This window comes from Larus michahellis, unplaced genomic scaffold (assembly GCF_964199755.1).
Source record: "Larus michahellis unplaced genomic scaffold, bLarMic1.1 SCAFFOLD_159, whole genome shotgun sequence".
Taxonomy (NCBI): domain Eukaryota; kingdom Metazoa; phylum Chordata; class Aves; order Charadriiformes; family Laridae; genus Larus; species Larus michahellis.
The window spans coordinates 19161-46961 of record NW_027436126.1 but is presented as its reverse complement, the minus strand read 5'-3'; the positions used below and the strand labels follow the sequence as shown (position 1 = coordinate 46961).

At 59.2% G+C, this 27801-nt stretch overlaps 1 protein-coding gene and 1 long non-coding RNA gene across 2 annotated transcripts; one reads left to right on the top strand and one right to left on the bottom strand.

Moving 5' to 3' along the window:
* Positions 1–8464: 8464 nt before the first annotated feature.
* On the bottom strand, positions 8465–23827 carry LOC141737063 (uncharacterized). Its single transcript, XR_012585132.1, has 6 exons — positions 23724–23827; positions 10606–10707; positions 9842–9874; positions 9684–9716; positions 9080–9148; positions 8465–8598 (listed from the first exon to the last, which is right to left on the bottom strand). It is a non-coding gene; the product is annotated as an uncharacterized LOC141737063 (long non-coding RNA).
* An 86-nt stretch (positions 23828–23913) lies between these two features.
* LOC141737054 (adenylate cyclase type 10-like) lies at positions 23914–27024 on the top strand. Its single transcript, XM_074571667.1, has 6 exons — positions 23914–23949; positions 24011–24108; positions 24796–24854; positions 25835–25873; positions 26275–26418; positions 26744–27024. The coding sequence occupies exons 1-6, from the start codon at positions 23914–23916 to the stop codon at positions 27022–27024; spliced, it is 657 nt and encodes a 218-aa protein (XP_074427768.1).
* Positions 27025–27801: the final 777 nt, after the last annotated feature.

Sequence of the window (27801 nt, the reverse complement as noted above, 5' to 3'; positions counted from 1 at the left end):
CACAATGGCCCGCCTTGACATTCAGAAAGGAAGGCGTGGATGAGAAAGAAGCTCCTGACAAAACCCAAGCCTGAAGAGGAAGCACAGAGGAGGTGGAAGCTGGCTGCCTGCCAGCCTCAGGGGTTTTGTGTTTCCATACTGGAGACACGCATTTGTGTGTGCGTGTGCTTGTTTATGTTGGGGGGGAACTGAGGGATGAGGAGATCCTGGGGCCGGCTTCTAGATAGAGCATCTACAACCAGCTCCTGGAGGGATCCATTTTCTCTGTGTGTCTATACAGGTCTATATTTTCCACTAACGCAGTCTGACATACAGGCAGCGCACCATACCAGTACCCTCACTGGTATTTTGGTGATGGTTGTCACGGTACTTCCTACTTGAGGCGGCAATTCTATTGAACTAGTACCTCCTTTAATTGTGTATTGTGGCCTGCAACTCCTCATGTTATCTTGTGAGAGACAGCACCACCAGGGTGAGCCATCAGCATAGAAACATGAACAGCTGAGCAAATGGATCTTCATTCCAGGGCAATGGAGCTTCACTTCAGGGGAACCTTGAGAAACTCTGGGATATGGCCAAAAGCAACCTCTAGAAGTTTACAAGTAGAAGCATCCAGTCCTGCACTGAGGGGGAGGAAGGAATAACCAGGTGCATCAGAGCCCGCTGGGACCTAACGTGCTGAGCAGTGATCCTGAGGAGAAGGTGCTGGGAACTGGAGTGGCCCCCCAAAGAAAAGTGTCCCCCTGTGTGCAGCTCCCCATTTTGGAGGAGTGGGGAGGAACTGGAGAGTGCCCAGAGGAGGTCTGCCCAGCTGTGGTTCAGTGTATAGTGCACATGCGCTGCGTGGGGAGGCTGAGGAATGTGGGCTTCTTTGACCCTTTGGCCCCATGGTGGAGGGGCTCTGGGCAGGACAGGGGTTGCTCGAAGGACAGTTTCAGAGATAACGGGGCTTTTCTTCTTCGTGGGAGACCGCATGAGAAAGAAATAATGCCAGAACTTGTAGCTTGGGAGGTTTAAACAGGAAATGGGAGAAAGAAACGTCACTCCAAGGGCAGTGCTGTGGAAAAGGCGGCCAACCAGAAAGAATGTGGATCAGCCCGTGGCTTTGTGTTTATTAAAGACATATCCCCGAAGGATGGCGAGACTTCATAAAGCTTAGTGAGTTGCTCAGGTGAGAGCAAGGTGGAGAAGCAGGGGAGATGTCTGCAGCCTGCAGGGAACATGCCCAGGTGTGGAACACAATAGGACAGCCTGCGGTGGTTTCAACAGTGTGGGGCTGTTGAAATGTGAAAAGCCCCCAAGAGATCCAAGGTCTTAATCTCCGTGTCTGTGACTGTTATCTCTGCCACTGATGCCTATAAGGAGTACAAGAGCCTGATGGCCTCCTTGTCCCCACCTGGGAGCCTGGGAGGTGTCCTGCTGTCATTCTGCACGTGTCATTGCACCTCCCTTCCCACATCATCCGCATGGAAGAGCAACTTGGAAGACATCATCCTGATTATGGAACAGGTCATCCTGAGTGCCATTATGTGGCACATGAAGAACAACCAGGCGATAAGGTGCAGTCAGCATGGGTTCACGAAAGGCAGGTTGTGCTTGACAACCCTGATCTCCTTCTAAAATAAGGTGACCCGCTGAGTGGATGAGGGAAAGGCTGTGGATGTTGTTTATGTGGAGTTTAGTAAAGCTTTTTGACACAGTTTCCCACAGTGTTCTCCTGGAGAAATTGGCTGCCCATGGCTTGGATGGGCGTACACTTCGCTGGGTGAAAAACGTCTGGGACAGCCGGGCCCAATGAGTGATGGTGAATGGAGTTCAATCCAGTTGGTGGCCGGTCACGAGTGGTGTTCCCCAGGGCTCAGTACTGGGGCCGATTCTCTTTAAAATCTTTATCAATGATCTGGACAATGGGATCGAGTGCACCCCAAGTAAGTTCACAGATGACACCAAGTTGGGTGCGTGTGTCAACCTGCTCGAGGGTAGGAGGGTGTTGCAGAGGGACCTGGACAGGCTGGATCGATGGGCCGAGGCCAAGGGCATGAGGTTCAACAAGGCCAAGTGCCAGGTCCTGCACTTGGGTCACAACAACCCCATGCATCGCTACAGGCTTGGGGAGGAGTGACTGGAGAGCTGCCTGGCAGGAAAGGACCTGGGGGTTTTTTGGTTGACAGGCATCTGAATATGACCCAGCAGTGTGCCCAGGTGGCCAACAGCATCCTGGCCTCTATCAGGAACAGTGTGGTGAATTGGACCATGGAAGTAATCGTCCCTAGTCACTAGTTCAGGTTGCTCCAAGCTCCTGACCTTGGACACGTCCAGGCATGGGGCATCCGCAACTGCAAGCCATTGCCCCTTGTTCTGCTATTACAGGCCTTGGTAAAAAGTCTCACTCCATCTTTCTTGGCCTATGACCACTGTGATTTCACCTGCAAACACTGTGGAGAGAGCCCAGAGATCTCCCAAGACAGGGTTTGGAGGCCTCAAGCACTTGACCAGTATCTAGAGGCTGAGAGCCCTGGGCTCAGTGGTGTGGAGACTGAGGACGGTATAGGAGGAGCCTGAGCGTGCTGGAAGGGTGCTTTCAGAGCTGGTGGAGCTTTTCTTCGTAGTGGAAAACAGCATGAAACAGTGGAAAACAGAAAGAAATATTGCCACGATGGGCAAGTAGGGAGGTGCAGGCTGGCCACGAGGAGAAAGAAACATCACTCCAAGGGCAGTGCTGTGGTGCAACGCGCCACCCAGAAGGACTCTGGATCAGCCCAAGGCTTTGTGTTTCAAGGAAGAGTCAGGGAGGATGGAGAGATCTCAGCAAAGGAAGGTGGCAGCAAGGTGGGGCAGCCGGGTGGATGACTGCAGCCTGCAGGGAAAGAGGCAGAGGTGATGGGACGCCGTAGGACAGCCTGTGGTGTAGAAGACACAGGGATGTGGCAAAGCTGAAAGGCCCCTAACAGAGCCAGCCTCTTCGTGTCTTGGGCTATGGCTGTTGTCTCTGCCACTGATGCCTATGAGACAACCAGTCCTTCCAGCACTGCGGTCTTGTTGCCTCCTTGTCCACACTCAGGAGCCTGGGAGGTGTCGTACCCTAGTCCTGCCCTTGGCACTGCATATCTCCACATCCCACTGTGCCAGGAAGAGCCCTGAGGAAGGAGTGAGGGAGAGGATCTCCCTTCCTGGGGGCTGGGGGTCAGGCCTTGGCCCTTTGGGCGATGGAGTCAGGCCTTGGCCCTTTGCACTAATGAAACACATCCAGGTTTACCCAGCATCAGAGTCACCTTCAACTTGCTTTTCCCGACCTGTCGTCACTGCCTCCAGTTTTCTGCTCTAACCAGACCCGGGGGGCAATTCCTCAGTGGTGTCCCTCAGTGGGACCCATCAACAACACAAGAAACTTTGGAGTTTGAACCCGACTTTGACTCCTTGAGAGGTTCCTTCAGCTTCCTCACAGTGTCTGACATTCACGGACTCGGCCTCGAACCCACCGGAGGGGGTCTCTCCAGTTGCTGCCCCCCCAGAGAATCACAGAAGATGCCGAGTTGGAAGGGACCCACAAGGCTCAAGTCCAACTCCCAGCTCCTCACGGAAGCACCTGAAACTGAACCATATGACAAAGACCGATGTCCAGATGCTCCTTGACCTCTGGCAGGCTGGGTGCCGGGACCACTCCCCTGGGGAGCCAGCGACTGACCACCCTCTCAGTGAAGAGCCTTTGTCTCACATCCAGGCGGAATTTCCCCCGATGCAGCTTCGTTCCATTTCTTCGTGTCCTGCTGCTGGTCACCAGAGAGAGCAGATCAGCACCTCCCCCTCCGCTCGTGTCCACACGCGTGTCCATTCACCTCCCCACCTGTCTACACGTGTCCACACACCCCCACAGGCATCTATGCGTCTCTGCACACGTGTCCACACACCTCCACATGCCTCCACTCCCAACCACATGCCTCCACACGTGTCCACTTGCATGTCCGCACACCCCCACAGGCTTCCACGCGGGTCTGCACATGTGTCCACATGCCTCCACATGTGTCCACATGTGTGTCCACATGCCACCACTCCTGTCTCCACACGTGTCCACACACCCACATGGGCTTCCACACGTGTCCACATGTGTCCACACACCTCCACACGTGTCCACTCGTGTCCACACACCTCCACACATGTCCACTCTTGACCACAGGCCTCCACACGTGTCCACACGCGTGTCCACACACCCCCACAGGCTTCCACTCCGTTCTCCACACGTGCCCACACGCATCCACACGTGCCCACACACCTCCAGACGCCTCCACACCCCACCGTGCGTGGCCACACACATGTTCACACACCTCCACATGCCTCAGACCGACCCCCCCACACCATCTTGGTGCCCCCCCCACGTCCCCTCCTGTCCCCCGTGGGGCGGCCCCCTCCCTGACCCACCCGTGTCCCCACTGGGGGGGATCTCCGTGTGTCCCCCCCCGCCTCCTGTCCCCACCCACTAGGGTGTATCCCTGCCCCCCCCCCCACGGGTATCTCAGTGTCCCCCGTGTCCCCAGTGGGGGTCCCCGTATTTGTCCCCCCCTCTCCGTGTCCCCCCCCAAAAGGGTCTCCCCCTGCCCCCCCCCCCCGGGTATCTCAGTGCCCCCCGTGTCCCCAGTGGGGGTCCCCATGTTTGTCCCACCCTCCGCCTGTCCCCCCCAAAAGGGTCTCCCCCTGCCTCCCCCCCCCCGGGTATCTCGGTGCCCACCGTGTTCCCCGCGGGGGGGGGGGGGGTGTCCCTGTGCCCCCCCCGACCCCCCCTGTGTCCCTGCAGGCTGAAGGGGGCTTTTGGGGGGGCCCTGGGGCTGCTGGGGGTCGAGTTTGTCGGGTTCTTCTCAGCAGTCTCCATGTTCCGGCCCAGGCAGAGCCTCCTCTGTATCTTGGGGGGGCCCCAAAACCCGGGGGGGGACACCCTAAAAATGGGGGGGCCCTAAAACTGGCGGGGAGGGGCCTAAAACTGGAGGGGGGGGAGGGGCCTTAAATGGGGCAGGGGGGAGATGCCCTGAAATGGGGGGGGGGGGACCCAATAAGGCGGGGGAGGCCCTGAAACGGGGGGGGACCCCGAAATGGGGGACACACACACACAAAACATAGGGGGTGACCCTGAAACACGGGGGGGGCCTAAAATATGGGGGGGGACGAAACATAAGGGGGGACAGGGCCCAACATGGGAAGGGGGCCAAAAACGGGGGGGGAACCCAAAAGGTGTGTGCGGGGGTCCGAAATGAGGGGGGGATCCCTGAAATGGGGGGCGAGACACCCCAAAACCGGGCGGGCTGCCATCAGGGAGGTTCCTCCCCCCGTCCAAAGGTCACAGGGGGGCCCTGCCAGGCCCGGGGGGAGGCGGGTTTCGCCCAATTCTGCCCTGTGGGGGAGTGCCCGGGGGGGGAGGGGCCGCCCCCCCCCATTTTTGGGGTGATTTTCCCTGACGTGGGGCAGCGCTGGGGGCCCACGTGGCGGCTGCCCTGGGCCTGGCCCTGGCCCTGCTGGAGGACTGGGACGGCGGCTCCTTCTGGCTCCTCTTCGGCCTCTGCAGGTGGGTCGGGGGGGGAGGGGGTCTTTGTTGGGGTGTCCCCCCCCGCTTACACCTGACTGACACCCCCCATTCCCCCCCCCGCCCCGCAGTGTCCCTCCCGCTGTCACCGAGGCGCTGCTGCTGGTCTCCATTCTGGGGTGCAGGAGAAGAGCCCTCTGAGCCCCGGGGAGGGGGTGTGTCGGTGTCCGTACCCCCCCCCCCCCCGAGGGTCCCCAATATGCGCTGACCCCCCGGCGTGCCCCCGAACCCCCCCTTCCCCCCCACCCCCAACTTCCACCGCCGTGTTGAGAAATTAAAGGGTTTAGCGCGGGAAAGCGCCAGCTCGCCACGGCTTTGGCGCAGAAAGACGGGGCGGTCGCCCCGCTCCTCATGCAAATGAGAGCCGCGGGGCAGGCTGGGAGCGCGCGGGAGAGAGGAAGGAGGGGTTTTTTGGGGATCGGGAGGGGGATGAGGGAAGGGGATGGGGGGAGACGGCGGGGGGCGTCAGGGGAGTGCGAGGGGGGCGGAGGGAGGGGGGTAGGGCGGGTCGCCGTTGGGTGGGGGTGGTGGCGGATGCCCGCCCCGGCGGGGGAGGATGAGGTAGTGTTAGCGCGGTGCAGTCTGATTCCTGTTTTGTGGGCGGTATGTGCTGAGTGTGGCGCGATGAGGTGTGATTACACGTCCGTGAGAGGAGCGGGGCTGGGCCAAGCCCAGTAACCAGTCGCGCCCCCGCGGTGTCTGGCTGTGGATGTGGTGGGGGTCAGCGGTGTGTACCGTGAATGGCCGCCTGTGCGCGTAAGGGGGCAGTGCGCCCGGGGCGTGCAGCGTCGGAGGTGCGCAAGAGCTGCGTGTGTGAGGGGGCTGCGGGCACGAGGGGCACTCCTTGTGCCCCATACATCCCCCACCCCATGGACATCTGCTCTGCCCCATAGGTCCCCCCTTGCCCCATACGCCCCTCCTTGTGCCCTCCACTCTCCGCACTGGGACCCCACTCACCTGGTCTCTGGTTTCTCCCGTTTCTCCCAGTTTCCCAGTTGGCAGCTCCCAGCCCCGCAACGCTGGGAGTCCCCCCCCCCCTCCCCGGGGACCCTCCGGTGCCCCCCGGGAATGATCCCCCCACAGCCAACCCCCCTGAAGACGGGAAATCTTGGAATCCTGGAATCATTTGGGTTGGAAAAGATGTTGAAGATCCTCAAAGGAGGATATTTGTGACCGTTCCTCAATAGCTACGGGGCGGGGGGCAGGAGGACGGGGCCCAGTGACAGGACAAGGGGCAATGGGGACAAACCGGAATACGGCAAACAAGGAAAATTTCGCTTGGAGGGAGATGGAGCCTAGGGACACGGTGCCTAGAGAGTGTCCTTCTCCGGAGATATCCCAACCCTGCCTGGAGCGGTCCTGGCCCACCTGCCCCGGGTGACCCTGCTGTGGTGGGGGCTGGATGATGGTCGCCGAAGGAGACGGAGGAGAGGGAAGTGGGGGGGTGAGGGCATGGGAAAGGGCCCATGGGAAGGAGGGGGACGTGGGGTTTTGGGGACCTGGGTTTTGGGGATGTGAGGTTTTGGGGACATAGGGTTTGGGGGACGTGGGTTTTTAGGGACGTGGGTTTTAGGGGCAGATTTTGATGGATATGGGGTTTTGGGGACGTGGGGTTTTGGGCCATAGATTTTGATGGATGTGGGGGTTTGGGGACGTGGGGGTTTGGGGACATGGAATAGTGATGGATTTGGCAGTTTTGGTCCATGGTTGGCCTCGATGATGTGAAAGGTCCCTTCCGACCTGGGCAATTCCGTGGTTCTCTGGGGCGGAAGAAGCTGTTTCTGCAGCGGCCCCCAGCCAGGCAGGAGTGTGTCTCCCCTCCTCGGCGTTGGCGGGGGCTGGATGATGGTCTCCAAAGGAGATGGAGGAGAGGGAAGGGTGTGGGTGAGGGCATGGGAAAGGGTCCACGGGAAGGAGGGGGATGTGGGGTTTGGGGACGTTGGTTTTTGGGGACATGGGCTTTAGGGACATCGATTTGTTATGGATATGGGGTATTGGGGGACATGGGGTTTTGAGGGACGTGGGTCTCTGGGGACTCCTCCAATGGTTGGGGCTCTCTCCGGAACCCAGATGCCATTTGTCCTTCCTCTCGTGGCGTGTCGACACCGAGGCTTTTCCCTGGGGAATGCTGGCTCCAAGGTGCCGTCCCCGAGCCAGAGGTGGCGGATGGGCAGCGCCGGGGACAGGTGCGGGGCCACCACAGCCCAGGGAGAAGAGCTGCCTCGGGGACTAGCGGGAGAGACCCAGCGAACGCCAGCCCTTCCTGGGCCCCCCCCTCCAAAAGGAGGGAATTTCCCCCCAAAATGGTAGGGAATTCCCAGGAGAGGTTGTGAGCTCAGCCTCCAGCATCGCGCGGAGCCGAGGGGTGAGTTCCAGCCCGGCTCCCATGGAGCTCTCTCCCAAGGGGGACCCATGACGAGCCCGCGCCAGCGTTTCCGTCCTGTGCCCCCCATCTCTCCCCGGCCCCCTCCTCTCCCAAGACGGTCTGTCCCAGTTGGCCACTTCCAGCGCCCCCGGGGGCTCCTTGGAGCAGCCTTTTTGGGGCGGTTCCGACCGCAGCCAGCGCCAAACCCCGCTCCCGGACATCGGAGGAGCCCCCCGGCGGGGACAGAGCTGGGTCACAAATCCCTGGGGGATTCTCCGTGTTCCCGAGGCTCCTCCCCAACCCGCGATGCCCCAGAGAAGGGGGTGGGCTGGGGGGGGGGGGCGGTTCGGGAAGGCAGGTGGCCAGGCGTGGGGCTCCGAAATGGCCTGGGAACCCCCCAGAGGGCTGAGTCCGTGGGGCAGGAGCCCAGAGGTCCGGGCCGTCCCTCCACGCTCCTCTCCTGCCCCACACCATGGGGAGAGGGGCCACGGAGCGGGGGCCACGCGCAGGCAGACGCGGAGCGAAGCTTTGCTGAAGGAGTTTATTGATGGCGAGAGGGCAACGGTCCGGGGCTCCCGGGGGTCGGGGGGGGCCATCCAGGGATGATCATCTCCTCGTGCTGCTGCGGGGGGACGGGACGAGGGTGTCACCGCTGGTTCCAGTCCTGGAAGGCAGAGCCCGGTGTGAGACCCTCCCGGCGTGTGCCGGGCCAGGAGAGCGGCCGCGTCCCCCCCGTCTCCCCACAGAGCCCTGGGGACGGAGAAGGGACCCGGAGCCCCCCACGCACCCAGGGCAGGACCTGGCTCTCCTGAGCCCCCCGGGGCACCCCCAGCCCCTCGCCCGGCGTGGCCTTACCCGGGGACGCCCCGAAACCTCCCCGAGCCCCGCCCGGCCCCCGCGGGCATCCTGGGGGGCACCAGAGCCCCCCGCCCGGCCGCAGCGGGGCCCCGGGCAGTCCGTGCAACCCCCCCCGGGCGCGGGGACCGGCAGGGCAGCGGCTGCGTCCCGCTGGCCCGGGACACGCGTCGCCGCCGTCCCCTCGTCGTCCCGCTCCTGCGGCCCCAGCAGTCCCAGCCCCGAGGGCTCGGGGACCCCCTGGGGCCCAGGACCCTCCGTGGGGCTGGAGCGGCCGGGACGTCACTCACCTAGGCCTCGGCCGCCTCAGCCATGCGTCTCTGGCGCGCCAGCTCCAGCAGCTTCTCAGCCCGGGGGGCCTGGGGAGACGGGGGGGTCAGGGAGGCGCTGGGAAAGCCCTGGGGGGGCTGGGGGCGAGTGGGCTCCCAGTGCGGGCACTGAGGGGGAGTGGGCTCCCAGTGCAGGCACTGGGGGGGAGTGGGGCCCCAGTGCAGGTACTGGGGGGGGAGTGGGGTCCCAGTGGAAATACTGGTGGGAGGGGGTGGCTTCCCAGCACAGATACTGGGGGGGTGAGTGAGGTCCCAGCGCAGATACTGGTGGGAGGGTGTGGGGTCCCAGTGCGGATAGTGGGGGGCGAGTGGGGTCTCAGTGCAGGTACTGGGGGGCAAGTGGGGTCCCAGTGGAGATACTGGTGGGAGGGGGTGGGGTCCCTGTGCAGGTACTGGGGGGGCGAGTGGGGTCCCAGTGCAGATACTGGGAGGGAGTGGGGTCCCAGTGCAGACACTGGAGAGTCGAGTGGGGTCCCAGTGCAGGTACTGGGGTGCACTGGGATGCTCTGGAGCGCGGTGCCCGTGGGAGGGAGGGTCTGGGGGCAGCAGAGCTGGCTGTACCTACCGCAGCCCTCTTCACTCGCCCGAAGATTCCCCCCTGTGGAGAGACCGTGGGGTCGCCCGGGTCACTGGGATGTCCCCAGCCCCGGCGAGCAACGGGGGGACCGAGCGGCCCCCCCAGTTCCGCAGACTGGGCGCCCTCCCAGCCCAGCCGCCGCTTACCCCAATGCAGTAACCTCCGCTTGCTTCGAAGGCCTGGGGAGAAAGAGCGCAGCAGGGGCTGGAGGGGACCATGGTGGGGCCGGGGGGGACAACACAGGCTCCCCTCGGCCCCAAGGCTTCCCAGGAAAAGGCCTTCTGCTGCCCCCCAGCACCATCTCCCCCCCAGGTTTCACCTCACACGAGGACCAGGGGTGAGGACGGAGATGAAGGAACCACGGGGAGTTCAGGAGCCCCAGAGAGGACGGGGGCGGGGGGTGGTGGGGATGCAGCGATGGGGCGCGGGGGCAGTCGGCGGGACCCCCGAGGGCCGGGGCCGGGGGCTCTGGAAGGCCGGGGGGGCGTGGGACGGACAGGAGAGGGAAGGAGCCCAAGCGGAGGGGCCGTGGGGGCTCCGAGGCGGTGGCTGGTGGAGGCAGAGGGGGGAGGAGAGCGGAGGAGCACAACGAGGGGACGGCGCAGGGAGACGGTGGGGTCGGGCAGGGGCTGCAGGGACACCGCTGGCGGGGAAAGGGGGGAAGGCGAAGGGCTGAGGGGGATGAGGGGAAGAAAGACCTCGGCAGCGACGGAGAGGTGGGACACGGAGCGTGTCGCCGGGGGGAGATGGCAGCGGGGCCCAAAAGGACAGGACTCGGGGGTGCCGGGGGGGGATGGGACGGATGTGGGGGCGCCGAGACGAGAGGCCAAGCCAAGGGCTTTCGTGCCCCCCGCTGCGGCGGAGCCGGCGTCCCCCAGCCCGGCCCCGGCCCGCGGCCCTGGGGACCCACCTGGGCATCCTCCAGGGTGCAGAGCAGGACGGCGAAGAGCAGGGCCAGGCTGAGCACCGCCACCTTCATCTTCCTCTGCCGTGCGGAGAGTCCCGGCTGCAGCTGGGGAAGGTGAAGGGGCAGATTTATCCCCCCCGGGACTCCTGCTCCTCCCTCCCCGCCCCGAGAGCCCCTGGGGCAAAGCTGGCCTTGGCAGAGACACCGGCCCTGGCCACCAGCCCAGCCCCGGCACAGAGTCATCTCCGTCCCGGCACCGGTCCAGCGTGGGCATGGGGCAGCTGGGCAGGGAAGGGCCCCGGCACCGGGGGGCGGCTGGAGGGGGCGGCCGGAGCCTCCCGACAGCCGGACGCCCGACAGCCGTGACCCACTGCTCCATCATGAGACCGGCCTCCAACAGCCCCTAAAGCCAGAACCCCCCAGCTCCCCGTGTCCGTCACCCCCAGACCCCCATCTCCCCACGTCCCTCACCCCCAGACCCCCATCTCCCCACATCCCTCACCCCCAGCTCCCCGTGTCCCTCACCCCCAGAGCCCCATCTCCCCACATCTCTCACCCCCAGACCCCCATCTCCCCACGTCCCTCACCCCCAGACCCACATCTCCCCACATCTCTCACCTCCAGACCCCCATCTCCCCACGTCCCTCACCCCCAGACCCCCATCTCCCCGTACCCCTCACCCCCAGACCAGCCTTTCCCTCCAGGGCCCCCCAGGGGTGACAGCACCCTCCAACCAGGGCTCTCAGGGCAGAAATACCTCTGCCTCGTCCCCAGCCCCTCGGGTAAAGGGGGGGCTGGAACCGGCCCCTCTTCTTCTGCACCGGGGACCCCGGGAGGAGGGAACGTGGGAGGGGGGAGGACGGCTGGGGGCAGGGGCCACGGGGCCGGCAGGAGACTGGGGCCTTCAGGCACTGGGGGACACTGGTGGGTGCTGGGCGTGGAGAGGGGAAGGCTCGGCGTGGGGGACGTGCTGGGGGGCGGCCGTGCCCGGCTCCAGCCCCCACTGTTCCCCAGGCTCCGCGGGACCCAAACCGGTGCCGTTCCCAGCCACGGCCCCCCCTGGCAGAGGGGGCTGGCCCCTGCCCTGGCCCTCGCCCCGCCGCCGCCTGGGGACACCCCGTCCCCCCACATCCCTGGGGTCCCCCGGGCAGAGCCGGCCCCGAGAGCGGGTCCCAGCGCCCCGGCCCCGGTGCAGCGCTGGCTCCGGTTCCCACTGGGGCTCGGCCACCGCTCGCCAAAGCCCTCGTCCCCTCCGGTGTCCTCGGCCTCTGCTGGCCCCGGACGCGGCCGTTCAGAGGGACGCGACGAAGCCTCGGCTCATCCCCGGGCAGCCCCTCGGCGCTGATGGCGGGCACGGAGCCCCCCCGGTGAGAGGAGGGACGTCTGTCCCGCGGCACCTCTGACACCTGCCTGCGCCCCGCGGCACACAGGGCCCTCCAGCCCCCCCGGGGCTTCCCCAGAGCCCGCTCGGGGGCAGAACGGTGGGGGCGATGGCAGCCGGGGCGCCCTCCAGCCCCGCCAGCGGGCAGAGCCCCCTCAGGAGGGCGGTGCTGGGGGGAGCGGGGAGCAGCGGGTCCTGGGGCGCCCCAGCGCCGTGGTCCCTCCTTCCCCGGGGACAGGCCGGCGCCCAGAGGCGGGGGATCTCCCTTTCCCCCTTCCTTCCCCCCGGCTCCTGCCCCAGCCACAGCCATCGGTGGGAGGTGTCCTGAGGCGCACCCCGGCCTTGGGGGGGGGCTGCCCGCACCCGAGCGCTGTCTGGGGCGGGGACTGAGGGGTTTTGTCCCCTTGCGAATATGGCCGTGGGTCACTTCTCCTACCCCGTGAAGAGCGCACAGCCCAGGAGCCCTCGGGGCTCTCCTGCGCGGTGGCGCCTGCGCCCCAGGATCTCTCCTGGAGCGGGGACGCTCGCTTGAGGTTCTGCTCCTCGGGGCCGGCAGATTCCTCACCGCAAGAGGCTCTCGGCGGCGTGCTGACCCCTGAAGTCTTGGCTAAGTGACGTAAGGGTTGATGGCGTGGCTATAATCCCTTAGACGTGAACCCTTGGCCAAGCCTGGGGCTCGGATTGGATCCAGCTGCACCTTGACTCCTCTCGGAGAAGGAGTTCGGAAAGCTGGGGGGTCCTTACCGAGCCCCGGGACCCAACGGGAGGGTCTCCCTCGCGGATCGCCTGGCCCTGGCCCCCCTGCGGTAAATAACCGGGTGCCCCTTGCCATCGAATCCCGTAAAACACTGTCGCCTTCACTGCCGGCTTTGGTAAATGGTGTTTGCTGTTCATCACTATTTCACTGCTGCTCTCTTAGGAGTGAAGCTAATCCCTACGCCGGCGACGGGGCGGTGCTGGGGGAGCAGCCGGACAGCCGGGGGGGCTGCTCTCCTTGGGGGAGCCCAGGGGTCCAAGCAGCCAGGGTGATGGAGCTGCCTCCCCAGGGGCGCCGTGTCCTTTTCCCTCTCCTCCCCCTGCCCCGCGCTGGCCCTGGCTCTCCAGCTTGGTTTCCTTCACCCCCAGCCCGACCACCGCCACCCTGGGGGCCCTGGGCAGCCCCCTCGGGGCGCTGTGGGGCAGGGACGGCATGGGGCTGGTAGTAAGCGGTGCAGGGCTCCACTCCCAGCAGGGAGAGCCGCCGGGGGAAGCCGCACAAGCCGAGCCAGACCTTTTCCAGCAAGCCGGCGCCAACGGAGCTGCTCTCTGCAGTCGTGACGCTCCCGCAATCGGCCCCGGCTGCTCTCTTCAAGGGCGCAAGTGCCCCGAAGGGCAGAGGGAACGGCCGGGACCTCTCCCAACAGGGACAGCTTCAGGGCGGACATGGGCATTTTTGGCTCGAGGAGCTCAGGCACCCCGGGTTTTCCCCCCTGCAGACGCACACAGCTCTCAGGGGAGACAAAGAGCAGCACAGAGAGCAACTGATTGGCTTCTGCATAACGAGGAGACCAGCCCTTCGATGGCATGAGCCACCACTGGGAGGACATGGGACCGGCAAGGTCTCCATCGGGAGGCGCAGCACGGATCGACGGGTCTCTCTGGGTGGCAGAAGGAACCACCCGTAACGACCAGCAAATCCACTGGCCGCGCCGAGCAATGGCGGCATCGAACGCCTTGGACTCGCCGCCTGCGCTGAGTTCCCGGGATGGCGGCGTTATCCCAGCAATCCCGCGGGTGCTCTGTAAGGCCGGTGCGTTCCTCTGTAAGCTCGTCCTCTGTTCCCTGCCACAGGAATTCCAGCCACCGCGCTGCGCTGCCCAAGGGCTGTTCACCCCCTAACCCAACCAGTGGCCCACAGCCCAGAGCTGAAAGTAAAACAGCGCTCAATTGGAGTCCGTGGCCCCTGGGGTTGGGGGGGTGGTTTGTGTTTGTAGGAGACGTGGGGTGGGAGTCAAAGGCCGGTGGGAAAAATCTGGACAGGGCTTTGCAAGTCGGCTGGGAGGTTTGCCCGAGTTTCAGCGACACTGAGGTGTCGCTGGTCGTGTCCCCGTGACGGGACAGGCTCCTGTCCTGGCTCAGAAGAAACCCTGTCTGGGGTCATCTGCCCGAGAAGAGGGAAACGAGGGTGCGCTGAGAAGTCAGACACGAGAACCGTCAACGGCTCAGGGCCCTCGTTGACATTAGATGGCATTTCCGAGGGTTAGGGATAAGGTCGTGTTTTCACGAGGCACTAACTCTAAATAAGGGATCTCTTGTGGCTCGGTCGTGAAAAGATTGAAGGCGCCTGACTGGAATATTTGCTTTGGAAATGCCCAAAGAGCAGGCAGCCACCTGGCAGATGTTCATTTTGACGGCTTCTGCTTTCTGCGTTATCTGTTGGACAGACAAGTCACCCAGCGCGGAATCATGCACCGCATTTAAACACGCTGTGGTGTTTTTTGCGTTCCGGGCCTGTTTTGAAAAGAATCGACGAATCGTAGGCGCTGACACCATTGAGGAATATGGGATTAGGAGCGGCTGATGAGAGAAACGCAGACCAGCGGGCGGCACTGGATGCCCCTTGACATTCATGGTGGTGTTCGGGGAGGTTCCCTCTGCTGGCTCAGTGGTGGCGACGACGACGCGCTCGGGTGGTTGTGATCGTGAGCCACACATTGAAAAAGGTAAATGTCAGCAGTTGGCCGGTTTGACCAAGGGCTGGACAAGAGCCTCCTCAGGGTTGCTCTGAAGGGTGGCTGATCCTACCCGTGCTGTCCCCCCGCCACCTCCTCAGGGGGAGCGCAAGGCCTGTGGCTTTGACAGTTCGTGTCCCAGACAAAACCCCACCGACGCTTCCGAGCACCCCGAAGTGCCAACAGAAACCAGCTTTTAACAAGCCCAACAAAAAGGGGCGCAGGGCACAGATCTGGAGGTGACTCCCGTTGAGCGCGAAGGAGAAGTGTCCTGTCAAGGAAAGGTCTTGCCAATCCCCAAATGAGTGGACCACCGTTGAGGGCAGCACCCAGAGGGAACCTCCCATGGGGCCAAGAGCACGTCTGTACCTTTCTCTCTTTTTCCTACAGTCCCTTCTGGGAGGCAGTTGGAGTTTTACCACATTTTATTTTCCAAATAAATTTTTATCAGGGTTGTTCTCCTCAGGCTCTGACCCGCAGTGAGGCGTCCCGCCGTTTTACAGAGGGAAAGGGGAGGGAAAATGCATGTACCGCTTCTTCTTTGGTGGGAACACTTGGTTCAGTGCTCATCGTGCACACTCGGATGGCGCTGGAGCCTGAGCCACGACCCCAGCTCTGCCCTCGGCTGGTTGGAGATGGATCTTCCCCAGGGATGGAGGCGGGAGCGAGTCTGTCTGGGGTCAACGCCTGGCACATCAACCCCATGGGAGTGTGAAGCTCTGGTGGACTCTGGTGCAATGTTTGCCTTTTTCCAGTCACCGGGGACTTCACCTGACTGCCATGGCTTTTCAAATATCATGGAGAGTGGCTTGGCAACTCCACCATCCAGTTCCCTCAGGACTCTGGGAGGCATCTTGTCAGCCCCCATAGACTCCTGCATGCTCAGGTTCCTCAGGTGGTCACAAACCTCATCTTTTGCCACAGTGGGGGGGACTTGGCCCCTCAAGTCCCTACCTTGAGGTCCACCCACTCAAGAGGTGTGGGAAGAGAGGTTGGCAGGGAAGACTGAGGCAAAACTGTTGTTGAGTACCTCAGCCTTCTCCTCGTCCATTGTTACCAGTTTGCCAGTCTTGCTCATCAGGAGGGGTACGCTTTCTTTGACCTTCCTTTTCTGGCTGACATATCTATAGAAGCCCTTCTTATTATCCTTTGCCTCCCTTGGCAAGTTCATCTCCAGCTGCGCCTTGGCCTTCCTGACCCCATCCCTACACACCTGGGCAACATCCCCATGCTCTTCCCAGGGTACCTCTCCCTGCTTCCACTGCCTGTGCATTTCCTTCTTGCCTTTTAGTTTGACCAGCAGGTCTCTACTCAGCCATGCACATTGCTCAAGGCTTTATCCATGGGGATTATCTCCACCCCAGCCATCCCCAATGCACTGAATCTCCCCTTCCATGTTATTCCTGGTCGCTTCTCTGTCTCATTCCCTGTCCATTGCAGACCAACCATCTGCAATATAAATGTGGGCACCAGATGAACTCCTCCTGGGGCCTTTGACAAGCACTTAGACCTCAAAGAGCAGAGAGGTGCCTCTAGGAGGTCCTCCTCTTCCCGAGATATGCTTCCTCTACTGGTGTCTTTAGGATGCATGAGTGGTAAATGGAGAAACATGGTCAGCCCCCGAGAGCTTGTTAACGTTTCAGTTAGTGGTGAGGCAGTGATTGGTAGTGGGTAGGGATGCCAGAGAGGGCAGAGGAAACTCAGTGACAAACAATTCTTATGAGGAGTGGCTGAGGGAACTGGGATTGTTTAGTCTGGAGAAAAGGAGGCTGAGGGAGACCTTATCGCTCTCTACAGCCACCTGAAAGGAGATTGTAGAGGGGTGGGGGTCGGTCTCTTCTCCCAAGTAACAGGCAATAAGAGAAGGGGAAGCGGCCTCAAGTTGCGCCAGGGGAGGTTTAGACTGGATATTAGGAAAAACATTGTACTCTGAAAGGCTTATTAAGCATTGGACGAGGCTGCCCAGGGAAGTGCAGCCATCCCTGGAGGTATTCAAAAGACGGGTAGACACAGTGCTTAGAGATATGCTTTAGTGATGGTTTTTGTCAGAGTTAGGTTGGTGGTTGGACTCGATGATCTGAAAGGTCTCTTCCAACTTAGGCAATGCTATGATTCTATGCACCCCAGAATGCAGGTTGCCCTCTTGGCTGCCAGGGCACACTCCTGACTCGTATTAGCCCAGCTGCCAACCAGCGTCCCCAGATCCCTTTCTGCAGGGCTGCTTTCTAGCCACTCCTCTTCCAGCCTATACTTGTGGCCACCATTATTTCATCCCAGGTGTAGATTGCAGCGTTTGTTCTTGTTAAACATGCTGAGAGTTGCCTTCTCTGGGTCACGGACACAGGTGCTAAACTGAACAGGGCCCAGGAGCCAGCATCCCTGTGCTGCCCCACAATGCCCCAGCATGTCCCAGTACGTACCCTCCGTAAGTCCATGCTGACTGCATTTGAAGACAAATTTCTCTTTTTGGTGCCCAGAAATGTCACCCAAGAGGAGACTAACTGGTGGCACACTGCTCACCAATGTGAGCTTGTACAGCCAGTGAGTTGTTCCCTGAGTTGCATTTTTGGCCTCGTTCAGAGCTGGGTGCAACACTTGCTTGTCCTCTCTCACAAGAGACCTCTGCTAACCCAATGACTTTTCAAAAGGGATATTCCAAAGAAATGTCAATCTTGTTCTGTAACTTCACTACCACTATTTTGCCTGTTATATGATGGATTTCATTTCTCTAATCTTTCATATGTTTTCACCTGTCCTGATACAATGACCATGTCTAAAGTCATCTTTCCAGGTGCAGACTGTCTAGACAAGGGCCTTTTCTATTATACTCCCGTTTTCTCCTTCCCTTACTCTTTCTTCATTCAGGTTCCTGTCACCCATCCAGCTGCTGCTTTGAGCTTCACATGGTTAAAAGTTTCCCTGTCTTTCAGTAGTCTAATTGTCTCCTGTAGCCAACTCTTTAACTATGTTTATATCTACCTTTCTGTACCTATCCATCCAAAGCATTTCTCATAAGATTACCCCTTGCAGAAAAGCAACCTCATTAGAGGCAGCATGTACTTAGCATATGGCCGCAGAGGGTGTTTTATTGTTTACCAAACATGATCCGACATGATCAGGCTTTACTTTTCTTTGCTTGCAAAGAGGAGAAACCCTTCTGTGCCCGGGCGCAGCCAGGTCTCTAAGGAGCTCAGGTGGGAGCTGGTGCAATGGAGCTGTAACATCCAGCTGCAGAGACCAGTGGAGAAGTCTGATGGAAGGACACTGATGTAAATCCCAACTGGGCAATGACAGACATGGTGGGGTTGGGGTGGGGGCGGTGAGGAGCAGCATTGTCCATACAGTGTCAGACCTCAAGGGACTGCATTTCCTAGCCATCCAGACCTCCTGAGGAGACCCTCTGGACCAATATCAGTTGCAGAAGACTTCTATCACCTCTTCTCTAGACTGAAAAGTAAAGTAAAACAAACCCTTTAAAAAAAAAACTTATTGGGTTTTCTTTGAAACCTTCCTTCTTAACTACAGTATGAAAGAGCTCCAATTCACTGTAGAAGCCTTGAAGACTTGAAGGAAATTAAAGGAAGAGAAACAGCTTGTTAGGGCTTTCTGTACTTTAATGAGCCCCATGGCGTATTTAGCTCTGAGTCCACGAACCTCAGATACTGAGAGAAGATTGAAAAAACTGTTCCAGAAGTCAGAAGCAAAACTCAAAGTACCTTGAAGCATTAATGGGCCCCACTGAGGGCCACTGCTGACAAAGTCTCCCCATGGACTCGTTAGAGGAGGTAGCTGGAGGCTGGGATTGCAGGTAGGCAAAGGCACTGTGCAGGTGGCTGTAATGTGGAGAAAACTGTTGCTTTGTTTGATGAAGCAGAAAGGCCAAACCTGACCCTTAGGCCCTGGGAAGGCAGATCCTGCCCCTCAGGTGTGGCTCAGGGCTCTTCCTGGGGGTAGTGGGGTGTGAGGGTGAGCAAGGCCAAGGGTAGGGGGGCTGTGCAACACCTCCTGGCTTCCTCATGCAAGAGTGAAGCAGAAACCAAGCCCAGAGCTTCAAAATAAAGTTTTTTCTAGTAGGCGTTGGTGGCAGAGGCAACTGCCATAGCCAAGGGGACAATGAGCTTGGTGCTGTTGGGCTTTTTAACCTTGTCAGAGCCCTAGGCCACCTCTACTGCAGGCTGTCCATCACTGTCCCATGCCTGCACCTCTTTCCTTGCAGGCTGCAGACACCCATGATGCTTTCCCACATCGCTCTCACCCCAGCATTTCCATATATTTTCTGATGTCTCTCCACTCTCACCGGCTGTTCCTTGAAACACAAAGCCATGGGCTAATACAGACTCCCTCTGGGTGACCTCTTGCACCACAGTGCAACCCTTTGAGTGAGATTTCTTTTTCCTCACATGCAGTCCGACCCTTCCAAGCTGCGCTTTGTTGAGGTTTCCTTCTCTTCCCACTACCAAGAAAATCTCCATGATCTCTGAAGCCACCCTTCAAGCAGGTGCAGGCTACTGCTAGAGAGCCCTGGGCCTCCACTTCAATAGGTACAGAAGCCCAGCTCCCTCAGCTTCTCCACACAGGCCCCAAGCCCCATCCTGGCCAGTGTCCTTTGGAGCTTCTCCAGTTCCTCCTCCTTCCTTCAGAACAGAGAGCCCCACACACAGACACACTAGACCAGATGTGGCCACACCAGTGCTGCGTCAAGGGGGATGATAATCACAGGATCTTCGTGGTTGGAAGGGACCTTTCAGATCATTGAGTCCAACCATACACACATGAAAAAAAGCCCTACAATCTCCACACTAGAGCATGCCCTGAAGTGCCACATCTAGACATTTCTTAAACACCTCTAGGGATGGGCACTCAACCACCTCCCTGGGCAGGCTGTTCCAGTGCCTGACCACTCTTTCAGTAAAGTCATTCTTCCTAATATCTAACCTAAACCTCCCCTGCCGCAACTTCGCACCATTTCCTCTGGTCCTGTCATTATTCACCCGGGAGAAGAGGCCAACCCCCAGCTCTCTACACCCTCCTTTCAGGGAGTTGTAGAGGGCAATGAGGTCTCCCCTCAGTCTCCTCTTCTCCAAGCTAAACATGCGCAGCTCCCTCAGCCTCTCCTCATATGCCCTGGTCTCCAGACCCCTCACCAGCCTGGTAGCTCTCCTCTGGACACGCTCCAGCACCTCAATGTCCCTCTTGTACAGAGGGGCCCAGAACTGAACACAGTGCTCGAGGTGAGGCCTCACCAGTGCCGAGTACAGAGGCACCATCACTTCCCTGCTCCTGCTGGCCACGCTGTTCCTGATAGAAGCCAGAATGCTGTTGGCCCTCTTGGCCACCTGGGCACACTGCTGGCTCATGTGAAGCTGGCCGTCCACCAGCACCCCCAGGTCCTTTTCTGCTGGGCAGCTTTCCAGCCACTCTGCCCCAAGCCTGTAGCGTTGCTTGGGGTTGTTGTGACCGAAATGCAGGACCCGGCACTTGGCCTTATTAAACCTCATACAGTTGGCCTTGGCCCATCGATCCAGCCTGTCCAGGGCCCTCTGGAGAGCCTTGCTACCCTCCAGCAGATCAACACTCCCACCTAGCTTGGTGTCATCTGCAAACTTACTGAGGGTGCACTCAATCCCCTCATCCAGATCATCGATAAAGATATTAAACAAAACCGGCCCCAAAACTGAGCCCTGAGGGACACCACTGATGACCGGCTGCCAAGAGGATTTCACCCCATTAATCACAACTCTCTGGGCACGGCCATCCAGACAGTTTTTAATCCAGCAAAGAGTACACTTGTCTATGCCAGGATTTGCCAGCTTCTCCAGGAGAATGCTGTGGGGGACGGTGTCAAAGGCCTTGCCAAAGTCCAGATAGACAACGTCCACAGCCTTCCCCGCATCCAGAAGGCGGGTGACATGGTCATAGAAAGAGATCAGGTTGGTTAAGCAGCACCTCCCTTTCCTAAAGCCATGCTGGCTGGCCCTGATCCCTTGGCTGCCCTGCGCTTGCCGTGAGAGCTCACTCAAGATGATCCTCTCCATGATCTTTCCTGGTACCGAGGTCAGGCTGACAGGCCTGTAGTTCCCCGGATCCTCCTTCCGACCCTTCTTGTAGATGAGCGTCACATTAGCCACCCTCCAGTCATCTGGTACCTCCCCTGTTGACCAGGATTGTTGATAAATGATGGAGAAAGGCTTGGTGAGCTCTCCCGCCAGCTCCCTGAGTACTCTTGGGTGAATCCCATCCAGCCCCATAGACTTATGTGCGTCTGGGTGCAGAAGCAGATCATTGACTACTTCCTCCTGGATTATGGGTGGGTTGTTCTGCTCTCCACCCTTACCTTCCAGCTCAGGAGGCTGAACACCCTGGGGATAGCTGGTCTGACTATTGAAGACGGAGGCAAAGAAGGCATTAAGTATCTCAGCCTTCTCCTCGTCATTGGTTGCAACTTTCCCCCCCGCATCCAGTAAGGGATGGAGATTCTCCCTGGCTCTCTTTTTGTTGATGTATTTATAAAAGCTTTTTCTGTTGTCCTTAATGTTAGTGGCCACGTTGAGCTCCAGCTGGGCTTTTGCCTTCCTAATCTTCTCTCTGTATAACCTAAAAGATCTCTGTACTCCTGAGTTGCCTGTCCCTTCTTCCAAAGGTGGTAAACCCTCCTTTTATTCCTACGTCCCATCCGAAGTTCCTTATTATAGAATCATAGAATCATTTAGGTTGGAAAAGACCCTTGCGATCATCGAGTCCAACCATCATCTCCACTCTACAAAGTTCTCCCTTACACCATATCCCTTAACACCACATCTAAAGGAGTCTTAAACACATCCAGGGATGGTGACTCCACCACCTCCCTGGGCAGCCTATTCTAGTGTCTGACCACTCTTTCTGTGAAGAATTTTTTCCTTATGTCCAGCCTAAACCTACCCTGTTGCAGCTTGAAGCCATTCCCTCTTCTTCTATCGCTAATTACCTGTGAGAAGAGACCAGCACCAACCTCTCTACAATGGCCTTTCAAGTAGTTGTAGAGAGCGATGAGGTCTCCCCTCAGCCTCCTCTTCCTCAAACTAAACAGTCCCAGCTCCTTCAATCGCTCCTCATAAGATTTATTCTCCAGGCCCTTCACCAGCTTCGTTGCCCTCCTCTGCCCTCGCTCCAGCACCTCGATATCTCTCTCGGATTGAGGTGCCCAGAACTGGACACAATACTCCAGGTGTGGCCTCACCAGTGCTGAGTACAGGGGGACAATCACCTCCCTCCTTCTGCTGGTCACACTAGTTCTAATACAAGCCAGGATGGCATTGGCCCTCTTGGCCACCTGGGCACACTGCTGGCTCATGTTCAGCCCCTTGTCAATTAGAACCCCCAGGTCCTTTTCTGCCAGGCAGCTCTCCAGCCACACTGCCCCAAGCCTGTAGCGATGCATGGGGTTGTTGTGGCCCAAGTGCAGGACCTGGCACTTGGCCTTGTTGAAGCTCATACCGTTAGCATTGGCCCATCGGTCCAATCTGTCCAAGTCTCTCTGTAGAGCCTCCCTATCCTCATGTAGATCAACACTCCCGCCTAGCTTCGTGTCATCTGCAAACTTGCCGATGATACACTCTATGTCCTTATCAAGGTCGTCAATAAAGATGTTAAACAGAAATGGTCCCAACGCTGAGCCCTGAGGGACACCACTTGTGACCGGCCGCTGGCTGGATTTAACTCCATTGACCACCACTCTTTGGGACCGCCCGTCCAGCCAGTGCTTGATCCAGCAGATCGTATGCTCATCCAGGCCGTGAGCTGCCAGTTTTTCCATGAGAATTCTATGGGGGACAGTGTCAAATGCTTTTCGAAAGTCTAGGTAGACAATGTCCACAGCCTTTCCCTCATCCAATAATCGGGTCATCTTGTCATAGAAGGAGATCAGGTTCGTCAGGCAGGACCTGCCTTTCATAAACCCATGCTGACTAGGCCTGATCCCCTGCCTGTCCATTATATGACTTGTAATGGCACTCAAGATGATTTGCTCCATGACCTTCCCTGCTACCGAGGTCAGACTGACAGGCCTATAGTTTCCTGGATCCTCCTTTCTGCCTTTCTTATACACGGGTGCTACATTTGCTACCCTCCAGCCCATTGGGACCTCCCCAGTTAGCCATGACTTCAGGTAGACCGTGGAGAGTGGCTTGGCGAGCATGTCTGCCAACTCTTTCAGCACTCTTGGATGTAACCCATCCGGTCCCATAGACTTGTGCGCATCCAAGCTGTGTAGCAGGTCACTGATCACTTCCTCTTTCATTGCGATGACCTCGTCCAGCTTCCCCTCCCTGTCTCCTAGCTCATGAGGCTGGGTGCCCAGGGAACAGTTAGTTCCACTGCTAAAGACTGAGGCAAAGTAGGCATTGAGCACCTCAGCCTTTTCCTCATCCTTTGGGACTATGTTTCCCTCTGCATCCAGTAAGGGAGGGAGATTTTCCCCAATCCTCCCTTTGTTGTTAATGAATTTATAGAAACATTTTTTTGTTATCCTTAACAGCTGTAGCTAGGTTGAGCTCGAGCTGCGCTTTGGCTCTCCTAATTTTCTCCCTGCATAGCTTCGCTATATCCTTATAGTCTTCATGAGAGACCTGCCCCCTCTTCCAGAGGTCATAGACTCTCCTTTTGTTCTTGAGGTCCAGCCAAAGGTCCCCATTTAGCCAGGCCGGTCTCCTTCCCCGCCTACTTGTTTTTCGGCACACAGGGACAGCCTCCTCCTGTGCCTTTAAGACTTCTCTCTTGAAGTATGTCCAGCCTTCCTGGGCTCCTGTATCCTTCACGGCAGCCTCCCAAGGGACTTTGTCCAGCAGTCTTCTGAACAGGTCAAAATTTGCCCTCCGGAAGTCTAAGGTGGCAGTTTTACTAACCCTTCTCCTTGTTTCCCCAAGAATTAGAAATTCAATCATCTCATGATCACTGTGCCCTAGACGGCCACCAACCTTTACTTCTCCTACAAGTTCTTCCCTGTTCACAAGAAGCAGGTCCAGGAGGGCACCTTCCCTGGTCGGATCACTTACCAGCTGTGTGAGGAAGTTATCTTCCACACATTCCAGGAGCCTCCTGGATTGTTCCCTCTCAGCTGTGTTGTATTCCCAGCAGATATCCGGGAGGTTAAAGTCCCCAGCTGTGTTGTATTCCCAGCAGATATCCGGGAGGTTAAAGTCCCCCACAAGAACAACGGCAAGGATTGACGGCTGGAGCGGGCCAATGGAGCGGCACTGCCCAAGGAGGAGGGGGTGGGTGGTGGGGCGGCAGCGGCCAATGGGCGCCCGCCGTGGGCGAGCTGGCCTGGGGGAAATGGCAGGCGGCTGGAAATGGGAGTGCGGTGGTCCTGGCGGAAAGCGGGGCCCGGCGGGCGGGTGGTGGGTCGGGCCGGGCCCATGGGGCCGCTGCAAGCACATGGTGAGGCAGCTGGACTGCGCAGAGGGGAGTGGGCGGCCCCGAGGGATGATGGGGGGTGCAGGAGGGCCCTGAGTGGGGCTGGGGGAATGGGAGGGTTGAGGGGGGGCATTGACGGGTGGGAGGGGGGTGGCTGGTCACAGCTCCCCGCGGGGTCCCTTGATCCTGGGGGGTTTGGGGTGCGGTGCTGGAGATGCCGGAGGAATGAAGCCCGTCAGGGTGGTAAGAAAGCGGTGCCCGGGCCGTGCTGGTGCCGCCCCAGAGGGACGCGGGGCCGGGCCCTCCACTGTTCGCCAGCGCTCCCCGCAAAGTGTCGGTGGGGCCCTGGGGGTGTCGGGCTGTGGGGTGGCTGCGGTCCCTCAACGTCGCCCAGGGGGGCTGCAGAGGGGTGAAGGAAGCAGAGAGGGGGAGCCGGTTTGTGGCCCGACCCTGAGAGCGGGACTCCTGCTGCCAGGGCTGGCAAAGGGGCTGTCATGGCTGGTTTTGGGGCTGAGAAAGAGAGGGAGTTGTGTGACTTTGGGCTGAGGAAGAGGGCTCGAGATGAAATCCGCGCCAGGCCCCCTCTTTCTGCATGGAGGGTCCGTGCCGGCCCTGCTCCCGAGGGGGCAGAGGTGGGGTGGGGGTCCCCCGGCTCACCGCCCTTGGCTGGGTGTGACAACCAGGCTCATTTCTCTGCTCGTCTTTTCTCAGGGTCATCTTCTGCGGCACGGCAAGAAAATCCTGCACGGCTGATTCCGCTCGCTGGTCAGGTAGTCGCACGCCTGGGGCGAGACACCTTTGTGAGTTCAGGGATGCTACAGATCCTCCCCATCAAAGCCGCAGAAAAGGCAAATTTACTGCCAGTGGAGAAAAGCTGGCGAGGAGTTTTGCGCTTGTTTTTGTGTGGATATTTAGTCGTTTGAGGGCCGGAGCCCTCCAAGAGAAGCGTTATAAAAAAAGGTGTTTTTATTAATACTAAAGTGAGAAGTGTAGAGGAACGCAAGGAATGAAGTCCGTGCTTTTTATTAGTGCCGACAGCTCTAGATTCTCCAATAACAGCACTTCAAAAGTGCTTACATCCAGAGCGCTCTGAAAACCATTAATTGATTAATCCAGCGCCAAAGGTTGAGAAATCATTTCAGGAGCTCAAGTCTTGGGATGTTTAATAATGTGAGATGGAGCCTTTCGCTTGGCTTCTGGGCCGGGCTCGTGCCCGGGTCAGCGATAATCCAAAGGGGAACCGCTCGCTCCATCGGAAATAACTGGTGTGAGTGGAAATAATGAGCGTCTCGTCAGCCGTGGGAGGGAAAAGGGAGATCAAGAGTCCGCCTAAACAAACCTCGCGCCGTTAAGAGATCATTCTCTGGGGAGTCACTGCCAAGATTATGTTTCGGGGAAGATCGTCTTACCGAGCAATGTGCTGCATCCGGTTTGGAGACTAAATATCTCCAAAGTTTGGGGTTGATTAAGTGCTTCTTGGTTATTAGTTGGATATCTTGGTGGTTTTTTTTTCCCTATTTACCACCTTTGACTGCTAAACGAACTGCAGAGATTTCCCAAGTAGGCACGAAACAGCGGATCAAACGCTGAGTGTGGTCACCGTGAGCCTGGGAGAGAGGCCGGAGCGGTGCTTTCCTGAGCTGTCCCCCACGGTGCACCCTTGCCCCGGTGCTCCTCCCCAGGCAGAGGGCCTTTCTCTGTGGCTTCTGGAAGAAGGTGTCCACATGACTCTTCTTCCCTCTGTCCGCAGAGTTCCTGATTTTTGGAGGAGACATCTTGAAGTTTGCTGGTAGGTTCGTGGGACGACGATGACCTTGGGCACTGAGCTGCAGCATTTAACTCCTGTGGCGGCCATTTGCTGTGCTCTCCTTCTCAAGAGGCTCTGCGCAGTGCCTTGAGCCAGCTCTTTGGCCACACACGCACCCCTCTGGCAGTGCCCTCTCTGCAGTGCTGCAGCTGCAGAGGAGCGCTCGGGGCAGGGGGTGCCACCGCTGCTGGCCGGCTGCTGCTGTGGCTTGCCCAGGAGAGGAGAGGTGTCCCGGTGCCCAGGACATGGTCCTCCAGGATGATGGCCTCCCACAAGCCCATCTTCCTCCGCACGGCGGCTGGTTTCTGCTGTCCCTGCTGCTGAGCGTAGGTCGGGGAGAGTCAGGTCTCGACTGAGCCTTTACCTTCCCTCCCTTTCCCCAGGAGACGCTGTGCTGGTGCTGTGGAGAACACCAGCCCAGGAGGTGGCCAGGACCATCAGCCTGGTGCTGCACTGTAGCCGACAGATCCAGAAGAAGTACGGAAGGCGTGACACGGATGTAGGGCAGAAGGTCCAGCTGAAGATAGGTACGGGCGCTGTGCCAGACGCAGATGCGTGGCACTCTTCCGTGTCACAGGGTGCTTCTGGTTTGCTGGGCTTCTGGGGCAGGCAGCTGGGGATGACGCCCAGCATTCTCAACACATTCTCAATGTCGACTTGGTTTGTCTATTTCTAGACGCCCATTTCAGGGACTCATGTCAGCATCTCCCCGAGGAGGAGGGAGGATGCTCTGCCCCTCCGTAATGCCCGTCTCCCCGCTGGGCTTCAGATGAGCTTCTGAGCAGCCGAGATGCTGGGGGCTGTAGAGTTCCAAATGTTCCCTGTGTCAGTTCTGCTTCTCCCTCTCCCCAGGGATCTCTGCAGGGCCCATGAGCCTCCTGATTTTCTGGCAACACTTCTGCATTTTTGGCCCGTGCCTGGCTGAAGTTCGTGACGCCGAACAGGTTGCGGGTGCAGGTGAAGTTGTCCTCTCGGCAGCCTGCTGGGAGCTCTGTGAGAAGCACCGGCTGAGGACCAAGCGTCTTGCAGGCGCAAGACCTGTGCAGGCAGGTGGATGGGATGGCCTCGAGAGCCATTCTGAGGGCCTGGGCCTGGCCATGAAGGAGGGAGGTGTCGGAAGGCTGAGGGGATGAATGTGGAGAGAGTTGTAGGTGGGAAAGCGGGCAGGCAGCCGAAGCTCTTGTCCTCCCATCTCAGGGGTGACCATGGTCTGGGCTTGCTTGCTTTGAGGGGTCGGGAGGCACTGGGAGGGTTTGAGCCCCAGCAGCAATGTCCTCTGTGGGCCATGGAGCTGTGGTTGCTTGGAGATGGGCATGCTTGGAGAACGGCTGCCCAGCTCCGGTGCTTCTGAGGAAGCACTGCTGTCCCATCCAGCCAGGTGGGCTCCTTCTCCCCTTCTCTGGGCAGTGATGGTGGAGGGCAGGCTCTTTCCCCTGGGACTCCTGGGGAGGCCAGTGGCAGTGCTTTCATTCTGTGTGTCTTCAGGTGACGGGCATGGATCCGATGCCTTGGTCCAAATGCCAAGACGCCTTTACACAAGCTTGTACAAGACCCAGTGAGCCACCGCTCAAAAAGGGAAGGTGAGTGCCCACTTCCCCTTGCTCTGTGATTGTCCCGAAAGGTGGGGCTTTGCTGCTTCAGGGGCCAGAGAGGAACCACCTCCTCCCTCTTCCCTCTGTCCGTTAGCACTCATGCTGTTGGGCCTCCCAGGGCGGTGGCTGCTGCCGCCTCCTCCTTCCAGGGGAGAGCTCTGCCCTCAGCATCTGGAGGTGGCAACGTGAGCAAGCGCAGAAGACTCTTTCTCCTTCGATTCCAGGGCCAGGCCCTGCTTTGCAACAGCTCGTAGTCCCGTCTGCCCAGTGACCACCTGCATTTTCTCTCCTCAGGTGCCATGAGACCTGCTCTTCCCT